Genomic DNA, 12,652 nt, shown 5'->3' on the forward strand with positions numbered 1-12,652 from the left:
AGACTATTGAGAGGCACTGGGGTGACCAAACTACAATGCAAACTGTAAAAGGAAAAGGCGTCTGCACAACGGGATTATGGCAGACGGGGGCCATGAGAGGTCATTTGTAAGTGTAGATCTTGTTAATTTGAAAATATAGATTTACGAGCCCAACCTTAAGCGTATTTATTCTCAAAAGTTGGGAACAGGAATCTGTGTTTTTCACCAGCTTCTCAGGGGACTTCCATGCGTTTAGATCTGCCTTGGGACCCCTGCCTGATGGCCTTGGGTGATCTGGGGGGAGCTGTCCTTGTTGCCCCAGCTCCGGGGGAGACCCAGCATTCCCTGAGCCCCTGACACTCCGCTGCCTCTGTTCTGGGGCTCGTGAGGTGGAGGACCTCGCGGGCCTGTGTTGCAACTTCCCTTTGAGAAAGTCACTTGCCTCAATTTCCTGCCTTTCCAGTTGCTTCCAGCTTAGAAGGAAGCTGACTCAGACCAATGACTATAGTCAGAGCGAATGTCTTCACTTAATTTCTCAATTCCTGCCTTACTGATCCTGGGGGTCACTCTGGTGCACAGGGCGAGGTGCTTCCCCTTTCGCCTGCTGAGTTGTCAGCGACTCTCGCCTTGATGCTGGGTGTACTGAATTGCAGGTACCAGAAAGCACCAGTGCCATGACCTCTGACACTAGGGCACTTGTGATCACCTGATTTTACAGCCCATTCTGAACTAAAGGAGAAAGGAGGCCTTGCAGGCCAAATCCAACCCTGGGCCAAGGATGGGTGGGTGAGACCAACTCCCATGGTCTTGGAGGCCAAGATTAGTGATGTGGCAGAGGCAACAGCTATCTACCCGATTCATCTCTGCTCACTGCACCCCAGCTTTGTTGGGACAGCAATTAGCTCCTCCTCTAGGGAATAAGTCTACTGGTCTAACTAGATCATGGTAAGCCCATTCCCTAAGAGTAGGGACACACATTTATGGGATTTCAAGGGAATGCTACTGGTAATTTCTGGGAAAGATTTTTCCTTCAAGAAAAGAAAGAGGCACTGGAAGGGAGGGCCCTTTGTGCCCAGCCCAGCTTGTTCCCTGCACAGGGTTGCTCTCAGATGGAGATGTGATGTCTGGAGCTTTGGCAGCCACATTGTGTCAGTGAAGTAAGGTGTCATCCACATGCTGAAGATAGCAAAGAGGAGGTCTGGAGAGAGCCCGGGCCCTTGATGAGATCACTGAGCCATTGCCCAACCCTAGGATCACCTGCCTCTGGGCGTATCTTTCAGTTTAGGCACATTCATTGGGTGCTTGGTACTTACAAGAGAAGCATCCTAACTGACAAAGCCTGTGATGGAGGTTAGAAGTTCCCTGAGGTTTTCAGTGCTACCACTACAGGTTTTGTAGGACATACAACGTGGCTGTAGAGCTATTTGAAGTCCAGAAAGTGCAAGGAAACAGAGACAGCAGAAGACCTGGGTTGAACACGGGTCCACCACCTCCTCCCTGTGTGAATTTAGGTACATACAAGCCTTTCTCAGCTTTACCTTCCATATCTGCAAAATGAGGTGACAGTCCCAACATACGAGTCATCGCTGAGTTTGGTCTATGTTCAAATGAGATGATATGTGTAAACACATTTTATGACATGCCATGTAAATAACAGAGACCATTAATCAGCTCCACCTGCTTTTACTTTGGGTTAAGTGTGTGTGTGTGTGTGTGTGTGTGTGTGTGTGTGTGTGTGTGTGTGATTGAGAGAGACAGAGACAGTTTTAAACAGACTGCTGTGTCCCTTAGGAGGGTGAAGGATGAAATCAGTTACTTACCGGGGAACCCAAATCAACCAAAACCTGGGGTAATAATTCTATCTCCTTGCAGCTCCCCGCTGTCACATTCAATCCAGTCCTGTCAATTCTACTCTCTAAATGGTTCTCAGATCTGTGCCTCCCCCAATCTCTACCGTTCCTCCCCTGATTCAGACCCCATTGCTCCTCGTTTAGAATATTGCACCAGTCCAGTTGGTCTCCTACTTCCTTTCCAGAACCTTCACAAGAGAATCCTTTCTTACACATAGGTAGGACTGTGTCACCCTGGGGCCTGCCCTCGATGGGGTCCCCATTTCCCGTGTCACTGCAAATGTCTGTTTACCTGCTCTCTTCTCCTTCTAGAAGGCAGGGAGGGCTCTGGCCTCTCCAGCACCCAGTACAGGGCCTGGTGCACAGAGGGTGCTCCGTGAATATTTGCTAAAAGGAAGCAGCAGCCTGGGAGTCAAACCTCAGGAAGATTATTAAGAATTAGAAGATTATGAAGACATAGTTTGGTGTCTCCCACAGACTGTCCTGAATTAACAAATCAGACTCCTCAATGTTTCACTGCATGTAGGCACTTTATTGAAAGCTAGTGGCTGTTTCAGAGAATAAGGCGCCCAGGGCGACAGCCTGGGGTGGGGCTGGCAGGGTGGGTGGGGGTGTCTCGGGCCGGTCACTTGCTGTAGCTCTTGGGGACTGGGTCTGGGAGGTCTTCCCTCAGGCCAGAGCCGGCCAGCTGGTCCTCCTCTTCGCTCTGTGCCTGTGACCCATCCTTGGCTTCATCTGAAACACAAGGGGCAAGGCTGGTCCCGTCCGGCTCAGGACTCTCCTCCCTCATCTCCTGTCTCTGATCCTAACAGACCCCAGTCTCTGATGGGAGTTCCCTACTAATGCCCCACAGAGGGACATCTTCAGGTCGCCTGGCTGTGCGGACATGCTAAGGACACGACGGGACTCAGGCTCATCAACAGAGAGCCTCTTGGCCTTGGAAGGTAAAAGCAGAGGTGAGATTCTACAACATATGTCGGACAAGGTCACTTCCCTGCTGAACGCTCCCCTCCTCTGTCTCTGCCTGAGAAACTCCTGTCACTCCGAAAGCCTCCGCCCCAGCGTCACCTCACCTGGGAAGCCTGTCCAGACGCTGGCTTGGGTGCAGACTTCCATCATGGCACCGGGAAAGCAGCACATTCGCTGGCTTATATCACTCCCTCACCCCCTCTCTCAGAAGCTACTTAAGGGCGTTGCCCGCATCTCTGAATTCCCAGTGTCCTTATTATGAATCTTTTTCTCTCCCTAACACCTCTTCAACAGGAAGCTCTTTCCAACAGGAAGAAGTAGCATGCCCACTTCGCCCCTGGCTAGAATTCACTCTCCAAGATGTTTGACCCAAGGGCAGTGAGGATGAGGTTCAAGATCCTACCTTCCCTCCCCCACCAGTATTGCAGGCTGGCTCCCCACTCAACCGCCCACAGTCCTTCCTGCCCCCAGTCCCTGCAATGTCCTCTCCCCGTGCCCCTCTCTCTCTTACTTCCTGCTTCTGCCCCATCAGAACAGGAGGCCTTTGGCAAAGAGGAGCCCCCCAGACTGTGAGTGCCCCCTTGGAGAGGGCTGGGCTGATGGCATCTCAGTAACCCAGTGGCTCCAGCACGTGCAGCACAGGCCTGATGCACAAGCAGTGCAGAAAATGCTGAGGACCGACTTACCCACCCACCCTCCACCTGGCGTCCACCTACTCCAGGCTTTCCTACCTGCTGATGCCTTCAGAGACCGGATGTACTTGGACCAGAAGGAGCAGTCAGCCTTTTTCAGGCCCTGTCGATTAGGGAGCAGGGCACTGAACTCCTTGTAGTTCTCGCCATTGGCACCGGGGACAAAGTCCGGCCAGGGCACTGCAAACTCAGGTGCTTTCCTCGAGAACTCATGAGGGTAGTTGGGATTTCTGGGAATATGAGAAGAAAGAACCATCCATGAAGGAAACTCATCTTTCGTCACTTGGGATCACATCCCACTTACACGTGGTCTCTGAGGACCAAATCACACATCTTCAGGTGTCAGCAGGATTTAACTGCTACACTTTACAGTGCAAATGATTAAAGGTACACAGGCCCCTGACTCACTCTCAGGCCATTTCTGGGAGAGGAAACACATGAGTTCATGACCCAGCAGCATCACTCAGTACCCGGCGTTGCCCTCCTATCTTCCTGAACGCTCAGGTCACTGAGCCCCTTTCTGTCCTGGTGTCTTTGATCTGGACACCTTAGCCTGCCTCTGGGATGCCTTTGTTTATTCAAGGCTTGGGCAGGAGGGCGGGCCTGGAGCCGGGCAAGCTTGTCCACCACCTATAGGTCAACCTCCCTTGGGAGGGGACATCACACCCTCTCAGACACAGGTTCCTTCCCAGACATGCCGCCCAGGTCCCTCTCCCAGCATGTCCCACCATGCAGCCCATGCTCCAGCCCCACCTGGCCTCCTGACATTCACCAGTCAAGGTGTGTGTCTCACCCCGCTGCCTTTGCTCACATGTTCCCCACCCCGCACAGTGCCCTCTTCTCCCTGGTCTACCTGAACATCCTTCATCCTCCAAGCCCCAGCTTTCAGCGTCCCTTCCTCAGAAACACAGTTTCTAAATTCCAAACTCAAAGAAATGTCTTTCCATGCAACTCCCACAAAATACTGTATAAAGTTCTATTTTGTTCTGCTTTCAGTTACGGTTGGGTTTTACGTTTCAGACTATCAGTAGCTTATAGCTGAAGGATGACTTTTTTTTTTTTACCTTTTACCTTCCTGGGGGACCTAGTACCGTGCTAATACCTAGGACCAATGCATGTATGGCAAGGAGATAAAGGGAGACAGGTAAGCTGCAGGGCGCGGGGAGTGGGGGAATGGCAGCAGGTGCTGATTTGGGATGTGGGAACAGTCAGTATGATAATTCGCCTGGAATAGAGGGATGTGGGGGAGGCTAGAGGTAGATAATGAATGGTCTTGAGCATTTTCACTTCATTGGATCATCTAAGACAGTGGTTCTCAGCTTGGGGTGATTTTTGCCTTCCGAGGAATGTGTGGCAATGCCTGAGATATTTTCAGTTCTCACAACTGGGACGGGGGTGAGGTGCTTTTGGTATCTAGTGGGTGGAGGCCCGAGATGCTGCTAAACAGCCTACAGCCCCCGGGACAGCCCCCGCCATAGAGGATTATCCAGCCCCGGTGTCAGAAGTGTCGAGCTGGGAAACCCTGACCTAGGTCCACCAAACCTGGTTGAAAGATGGAGTGTGTGATTGAAATCTTTCTTCACCAAGATTAATCTATGCAAAGCAGTTTGGGCTGGAAGGGGGAGACCAGCGGCAGGTGACTGGCGCATTTTGGGGGGAAAGGATGAGTGCATTGAGCCAAAGGCGGCCTCTGCGTTCAGTGGGGGTGTTCCTAGCATTCAGGCACGCGTGGTCCACTCACCCAGATCGGATGAAGTTGGAAAAGTATTGCATGACTTTCAGGGACACGCTTTTCTCCTCCAGAGTAAACTGCCCCTCGTAGGCAGGGTGGAAGGGAAGCCCAAAGAAATACTGAACATCGGCCAGCAGCTCCAGGCTGAGAAAACACACGGAAATAAGGACAAGCAAAAGTTAAAGGAATAATGAACCGCTGGAAAACCAAGTGAGCCCAAAGCCAATATTCCTCCCAAATGCAGACTCCTCTCTCTTCATGCTTAGGATTTCTGTCTAGTGCTTGGTTTCGCTGAGATTTCGCTTGGTCTTTAGCCCAGTGGCCCCCCTGGGGCAGACCCATGGCACATCTATTGGCTGAAGTATACCCAGTGCTGAGACTTAACTCTCTGGAGACCACGCGATCAGCAATCTTCCAAGAGAATGTTCTTTTGACCATATCCCAGCCATGGGACTTACAGTAGCAATTGAACATTCGTTTGTTCAAAATAGCCTGTATTTTGCTCCCCTTCCCTGAGCCAGCCCTGTTCCTATGCAGCGTGCACACTCGCAACTCTTCAAAGGTTGATGTGTAGCCATGTAGCCTACCCCAGGGCACTGGCTGGCACATAGTTGCAGGTCAGTAAATATACGCTATGACTGAATGAATATCTAATAAGCAGCAGGCAGGGAATCAAGCTTTGGAAGCCAGACAAGTGGTCTGAATGGGCTGAGCTGGGGCTGGCACTGGGGAGACCGGCCCAGTGGTACATGGGGCCATGGGAGTGACAGAGTGAGGCAGCTGGAAGGGGCTCACAGCTGGGCAGCAAAGAATTTGGCTTTTCCCGAGGAGAGGTCTGGCCTTTGTTCTCAATATCTGCAAGGTGATCGATGTCATAGGGTGTCTTTGTTTAAGGCAAAGGCTGGCTACACTGGACATTCCGGTAATGTGCCCACACACTACAGTGTTAGGCGGGGGCTGGCTATGCCAAAAGGCCAACCATGTGATTTAGGATGGGGGGGTCTGGGTCACATGCTATTCAAGTGGGAGACTGAGATTAACCATCTGGGCCATTAATCAATCAATCAACCAATCAATCAATCATGCTTACATAACGGGGCCCCAATAAAACCTCTGAACACCAACTTTGGGTGAGTCTCCCTGGCTGGCGCGACATCAATGCCGAGAGAGCCACCCCTCCTGACTCCACAGGGAGAGGACGATGGAGCCCTGTGTTTGGAACCCTCCTGGGCTCTGAGCTGAGAGGCTCTTCCCCTGGCTGGTCTTCATCTGTATCCTACCCTTGTGACAACCATCATGGAGAGCGAGCAGCTCTCAGTGAGGTCTGTAAGTCTTTCTAGTGGATGATCAAAACTAGGGGCAGTTTCGGGAACCCCCTGAACTTGCACTTGGGGCCAGAAGTGAGGAGGTCTTGTGTGGGGACTGTGTTCTCTGACCTTGTAGTTGGTCCCAACTTATCACAAGAGCCAACCTCAGACAAGGAAAACGAGGCCCAGAGAGGTTTGCTGATTTACCCAGAGACACGCAGACAGCTGAATAGCAGAGTCGGATCAGGAGCGTTTCTGGGAAGCGTGATGCTAATGAAAGCTTGAGGGCCCAGGGGCTGCCATTCCTGGGTCTTGGCTCCGCCCTTCCCTTTCAAGCTGGGTGACCTCTGGCAAGTTACTTGACCTCTTTGATTCCATGGATTGTCATCTCGTATGCAAACGCAGATGCCTACTTCACAGGGTTATTGTGAAGATCAGAATAAGACGGCATATGGAGTGGGTACTGGGAAGGTACGTGCAGCGTGGACCAGCTCTTTGTCAACCATCATTCTAGCCCTGGATGCAACCAAGTGTCCTTAAAGTAACAGCAGCACCAACTCTCACCAGTGAGTCTCACCCACGCTGGTGTAACAGGCAGAGGTGCCCAGTGGACAGAGGTCCTGGGAAGGGGCTCAAACTCGGGTGCTCCAGATAAAAGCAGTCTGCATGGAGGGCAGCTGGCTATGAAGGAAGAGGCTCTGTGTATACACAGTGGCTCTGGCTCTGACTCAGAGTAAATCATTGCGGTCACCCCACAGACAGGGAAAGGGGACCCTCCAGCTCAACCAGGAACTGTGGTGACCAACAGGGACGGGGCTGAGCGCCAGCTTAGTCTGGGGACTTCTGAGGCTCAAGAGCTGGAGTTCCTCCTACGACCGTGAGCATTATCAATAGGTGTCCATGTGACTAGCAGCAGGGGACCGAAGGACACACTGCTGAGTCACTCAGCTGAGACTCAGATTGGTCACTTATGTATTGCTTGTGTCACTGGATGAGTTGTCTGACTTCTCTCTGTCTTAGTTTCCTCATGAAATGACAGACCAAACCAGCCATGGCATGTGGAATTACCTTAAACAAGTGAGTTACAAGTGCCGGGTATTAGGACCACGATGGGGTTATTAGTGGGTCAGTATTGAGCCCCGGCGCTGGAAGCCATCACAGGGAGATGGGAGGCCATTTGAGGTTTACGGGATAGGAAGCAACCGGTTAGGATGAGGAGAATAACCAACAAGAGTGTGGTGTCTCCATCGTCAGGCACCCTGGAACCCCTCAGGACGGGTAAGCTTTACTTGATTCCTGAGAGGGGAGCAGGAAGTGGCAGTGTCATCAAAATTGATAGGAGTCAGGGACTTGAAGAGCAAGGTCTCTTGTCCAGTGCCAGGAGTACCTGTGACCAATCTCAGAGAAGAGCCAGAATTGGCGGTCACCAAGTTGGCCTGTTGTGCCGCCAGCTCTACTCAGCGCCTGTCCTCAGCACCTGTTCTGTGCCAGGTGTGGTGCAGGCCTCTGACCGCCAGCATTCAGCAGCGGGCGGGGAAGCAAATGTCATCACCTGCCTGTTTCCAGGCACCGACCCAAGGCTCAGAAAGATGAAGTGACACGCCAGAGACGTGGGAGAGCCAGGATTCAAAGCTGAGCCTCCCAGGCCCCAGTTTCCATTCTCTGTTTACTCTACCTGTGCTCAGGGGACTGAAGGTGACTAACAGGCTCTCAGGACCCAAGTTCTTAGCAATGTTTAAAGATCCACGAAAGGAAAAGGAACACAACGCAAAACAAAAACAAACAAAAAAATGCCAGGAAGATCGAAGTTGCAACAAGAGCAATCAAAATCGACTCTCACATGAACCCACACATGGTAGTTTATAAATCACGTTCACCCTTATTATCTCAAAGACCCTGTGAGGAGTTATTATTGGAGTAACAAGCAGAGTTTTTGCACTGGAGGAAACTTGAGCTCAGATATGCCATTTTCTTGCCAAGGCCCCATCACGGTGAAAAGGCGATGTCAGGACTTAGCCTAGGTCTGTAATCCCAAGGCCTATTGTCGCCTGGCCTCGCTGCATGGGTGTTCTCCACCAGTGTCACCTCTGGTCCTGGTGAGGTCTCCACTTCCTCAAAGGCTGTACCCTTTCTGTGCAGCTGCAGAGGGACCAGGGAAGTCACAGGGGACAGCCCTCTGCCTTCTGTTGCCCCACTGGGAACAGCCATTCCTCTCACAGGGTGGTGGAAGGGGAACAGCTTGTCTCTCACCAGGCCCTTCAGAGAAAGTGGCCATCTTAGTTTTCCTGCTGCCCTAAGAAACCACCACAAACAGAGTGGCTTCAAACAACACAAATGTCCTACCTAACCGTTTCCGGAGTTCCCAAGTCCAGCCCGCGTCTCCTAGGCTGAAATCAAGATGTCAGCACGTTTCATTCCTCCTGGGGTTCTAGGAGCCAATGTGTTTCCTGCTCACTGGGGCTTGTGACAGAATTCAGTCCCTTGAGGTGGAGGACTCAGGTCCCCATTTTCTCACTGGCTGTAAACTAAAAGGCCATTCTTAGCTCCTAGCGGCAAACCTTTATGGGCCCCATCCTCTACCCTCAAAGCCAGCAACACTGAGTCCAATCCTTCACACGTCCATCTCTCTGACACACTCTTCTCTTCTGCTTTGAAGGACTCATGTCACTAGGCTGGGCCTAGCTGGATAATCTTGGACAGTCTCCCATCTCAAGGTCCTTGACCTTGGTCACATCTGCCAAGTCCCTTTGCCTTGCGAGATAACATAGTCACAGGTTTGGGGGATCGGGATGTGGGCATTTTGAGGGTCACTTCTGCCTACCACAGCGGTCTTGTCTACTGTTTCTTCTAAAGAAAGCCAGCTTCCAAAGGATGTAGTGAGCAGAGTCAAACTCTCAAGACCAGATTCCTCGGGTCAAATCCCAGCTCGCTCACTTAACATCTGTGACATCTTGGACCAGACACACAACCTCTCTGGGCCTCGGTGTCCCCATCTGCTAAATGGTGACACAATCATTCTTCCAAACATTGAATGAGGTTTTGCAATAAAATACTTCAAACCTCTGGCCCAGTCCCTGGCTCATATGCCCAGTTCTTTTTTCCATTTTCCCTGCGGCAATTACCTGAGAGCTGAAGAGTGGGGAGTCTCTAAACTGGGGATTCCATTGTAGGGTTTCAGAGGACCAGGAGATCCCTGAAATTACATGGAAAATGGGGTGAAACTGTATCTGCACATGTCTCTCGGGAGAGGCGTCAGAGCTTCCATCACATTCTCAGGGGGATCGGTGCCAACGGTCAGCTGGTGACTGTTTAACAACCGGCTTTGCAGAGTGGGGTGAGAAGTCCTCCTTTGTAACATTTGCCAATTTCCATGGTGTAAATACCCCCACCATAGACAGTTTCCAACGCCCAACGTGACGTCATGGAACACGGAGCTAGAAAAAGACGTGCGCATGGGCTCCCGTGGGCTGGGGCAAGCTGGCGCCAGCCCACCGCTGTCTATGACCCCAGAGGGCCCCAGAGTTCCTCTTTGGGGGCAGGGCCTGGCATTCCAGCCCATCTGAAGTGTTGGATTAGAGGGCCTGTTATGTATGAGGACTTCTGTTTTGTTTTTTCCTCAGCCGGGCTGATCTTTATCAGGATGCTGGAGTTATTTTGAACAACTGAAGGAGGGGTGGACAGCGAGAACCTTAGAGGGGGGCGTTTGGGATTGGAGGACCCAGCCTTCAGTGAGTCTGGGCCCTGGTAGAGCATCCCAGGACCCTGTGGAGGAAGAAGACAGGATTGGGATGTAGTATCAGCAGAGGAAACACAGGAGAACAAACATGCCAGGGCCTGACAAGGTAAAAGGCGACGCTCAATGGCTGAGTGGCCATGGTGTTTGAAGTTTGGGGGACAGGGCAGTCCGTGAATATTGATTTGGCTTCTTTGCTCTGTTCTGGGTTTGAGCACTGATAAACCAGATACACAGCCCCGTGGCAGTCATATAGGCGTATGGTCCTGCTGGTTTTATTTAAACTTTAGTTGCTATTTTTGGTCATAATACTCTAGTCACACTTCCCCCAATCTGACAGTTACTGTCCGGTGTTCAGGCCAGGTCCGGATCATCACGTGTGGTCACGTGTGGGTGTGGGGGGCTAGGAATGCTCCCTCTCGAGCTGGGCGAGCTCAATTCAGACCCCACTTCCATCACTGATTCTCTGAGACTTGGTTTTTCTCTCTGTACAATGGGTCTGATCACCCCTGTTCAGCCTCCCACGAGGTATCAATGGATGCTCATAAAGAGAGGGTGTGTGGAAATCCCTCTAAAAATTACAAATTGCCATCCAAGGAAGAGCTACTGCTGCTGATGTAGGTGATGTGACATTTAGCCAGATTGTGGGAAGCACTGACCGGCCACATAGCTTGAGAGATGATTGTGTGTGGTTCAGTTTCAGGATGTGAGTATAGTTCAGGGAAGATGGTGGCAAAACGTAGGATGTCAGGACAAGACCGCACTCACGCCACATTTGCAGAATGCTTACTGTGTGTCCTGCTCTAAATAGGTGCTGGGGATAAAAGAGGAACAAGTAAGCCATGCCATCATGGACTCCCAGTCTAACAGGAAACGCATAGAAGCCAACATTTAAAAAGAGAAAATGCCGTGAGTTATGTGACAGATCGAGAGAGAGGGAGATGCCCAATGATGGAGTCGTGTTTACAAAGTGCCGTGAGAGGAGAGGCAAAAGCGATACCGTTTGTTTCAGGGAAGGGAATGCAGAGAAGTCTGTGGACAGTTAGAGAGGGGAAATCTCACTCACTTCTGCCTTGAAGGATGAGTAGGGGTTTAGCCCATTGGCAAAGCGGGGAGGGGTGTTTGGGGCAGAGACTCAGTGCGTGTGATGCTGTGGGGTCTGCGCTTTGTAAGGAGGACAAGTATGGAGGCATTGGGGCAAAATGGGAGGTTCTGCAACAGGTAACAGAGTCCCCAACACGCTGGGCCACATAGACTGTACTAAGAAGTACATCATGCTGCAAAGTGAAATTGGAGTTTTTCCTGGCCCAGGAAAATAAAAAACTTTGGAACCACAAAATGACATGCTCGCTAAGGTCCTTTAGGCTCAGTTCTATAAAAGGTGTGAGAATTGAGGCCGGAGCAATGGAGGGCCACATCTCAAAGCGGGCAGGGGACACTGGCCGGGCAGTTTGCAGGCTGCATTTCTTTTAGAACCATTCCTGTAGCAAGATGGGAAGTGAGAGATCACAGGGTCTATCTAAGAAAGACAGATGGTTGGCTCTTTTACTTCATGGCCCCTCCCTACCTTACTTTTCAGCCATCCCACTCATCTTAAATCCTGCTGGTGTGGATGTGCCGGGAAGCTCAGCTCACATTCCAGCAAGACAAAAGCCAAAAGCCTCACTTCAGAGATTATTCCTTGCGCTAGCTCCTGACTTGAGCTCGGCTTCCAGTAAGAGGGAGCCTCACTTATGGACACTTAGGGCTAATCTGAGAGCACGATGACTGAGGTGGAACCCCCAAAGGAGTATGCCTGACCGTGGCTCTGCTGACACAATGACCTGAGCTGGGAAGGTGGGCTGAGCTGGGCTCCCCTCCAGGTGAGGAGAGAGCATGGGTAGTGTCTTTCTTGACCGAAACAAGCCATGTGTGCAACGCAGAGGTTGCTCCTGTAAGGACAGTGTGCTGAAGAGGCTTGTGCTGGGGAACGCCCCTTGCTCCAACCCATCTGGTCTGATTGATTTGAGAGCCTGTTGTTTTAGGAATTTCTATTCCTGTTGTTCTGTCTGCAGGAGGAAATTTGTTGACCTCTTCCACATAAAATATACTCCCTTTCTTATCTCTAGCTGGCATCTATAGATAACTTCCTCCAAAGGAAACAAGGGGACAAGGAGAAATAAAAATCATTCTGCTTCCCAGGCTTTTATTTTGAGGGGTTGAGGCCATGTTAAATCACTTACAAAAAGAAGCTTGTTGGGTGCCGGCCGAGTGGCTCAGTTGGTTAAGAGTTGGCTTAAGAGTGTGAGCTCTGAGCAACAGGGCCGCCGGTTCAATTCCCACATGGGCCTGTGACACTGCACCCGAGCTGAGTTGTTGCTGAGCTGCCAACAGGTGGCAGGATGGTTCAG

At 51.3% G+C, this 12,652-nt stretch overlaps 1 protein-coding gene across 1 annotated transcript in view; it reads right to left on the minus strand.

The window, feature by feature from the left end:
* Positions 1-2,373: 2,373 nt before the first annotated feature.
* Positions 2,374-12,652, minus strand: part of TG (thyroglobulin) — a 256,235-nt gene continuing 245,956 nt past the window's right edge. Inside the window, 6 exon segments of the mRNA XM_019651274.1 lie at positions 2,374-2,564; positions 3,530-3,720; positions 5,232-5,366; positions 7,966-7,985; positions 8,747-8,774; positions 9,583-9,607. Coding sequence (XP_019506819.1) covers positions 2,455-2,564; positions 3,530-3,720; positions 5,232-5,366; positions 7,966-7,985; positions 8,747-8,774; positions 9,583-9,607 — 509 coding nt within the window. The 3' untranslated portion in view covers positions 2,374-2,454.

The sequence above is a fragment of the Hipposideros armiger genome, unplaced genomic scaffold, assembly GCF_001890085.2.
Source record: "Hipposideros armiger isolate ML-2016 unplaced genomic scaffold, ASM189008v1 scaffold_157, whole genome shotgun sequence".
Lineage (NCBI taxonomy): Eukaryota > Metazoa > Chordata > Mammalia > Chiroptera > Hipposideridae > Hipposideros > Hipposideros armiger.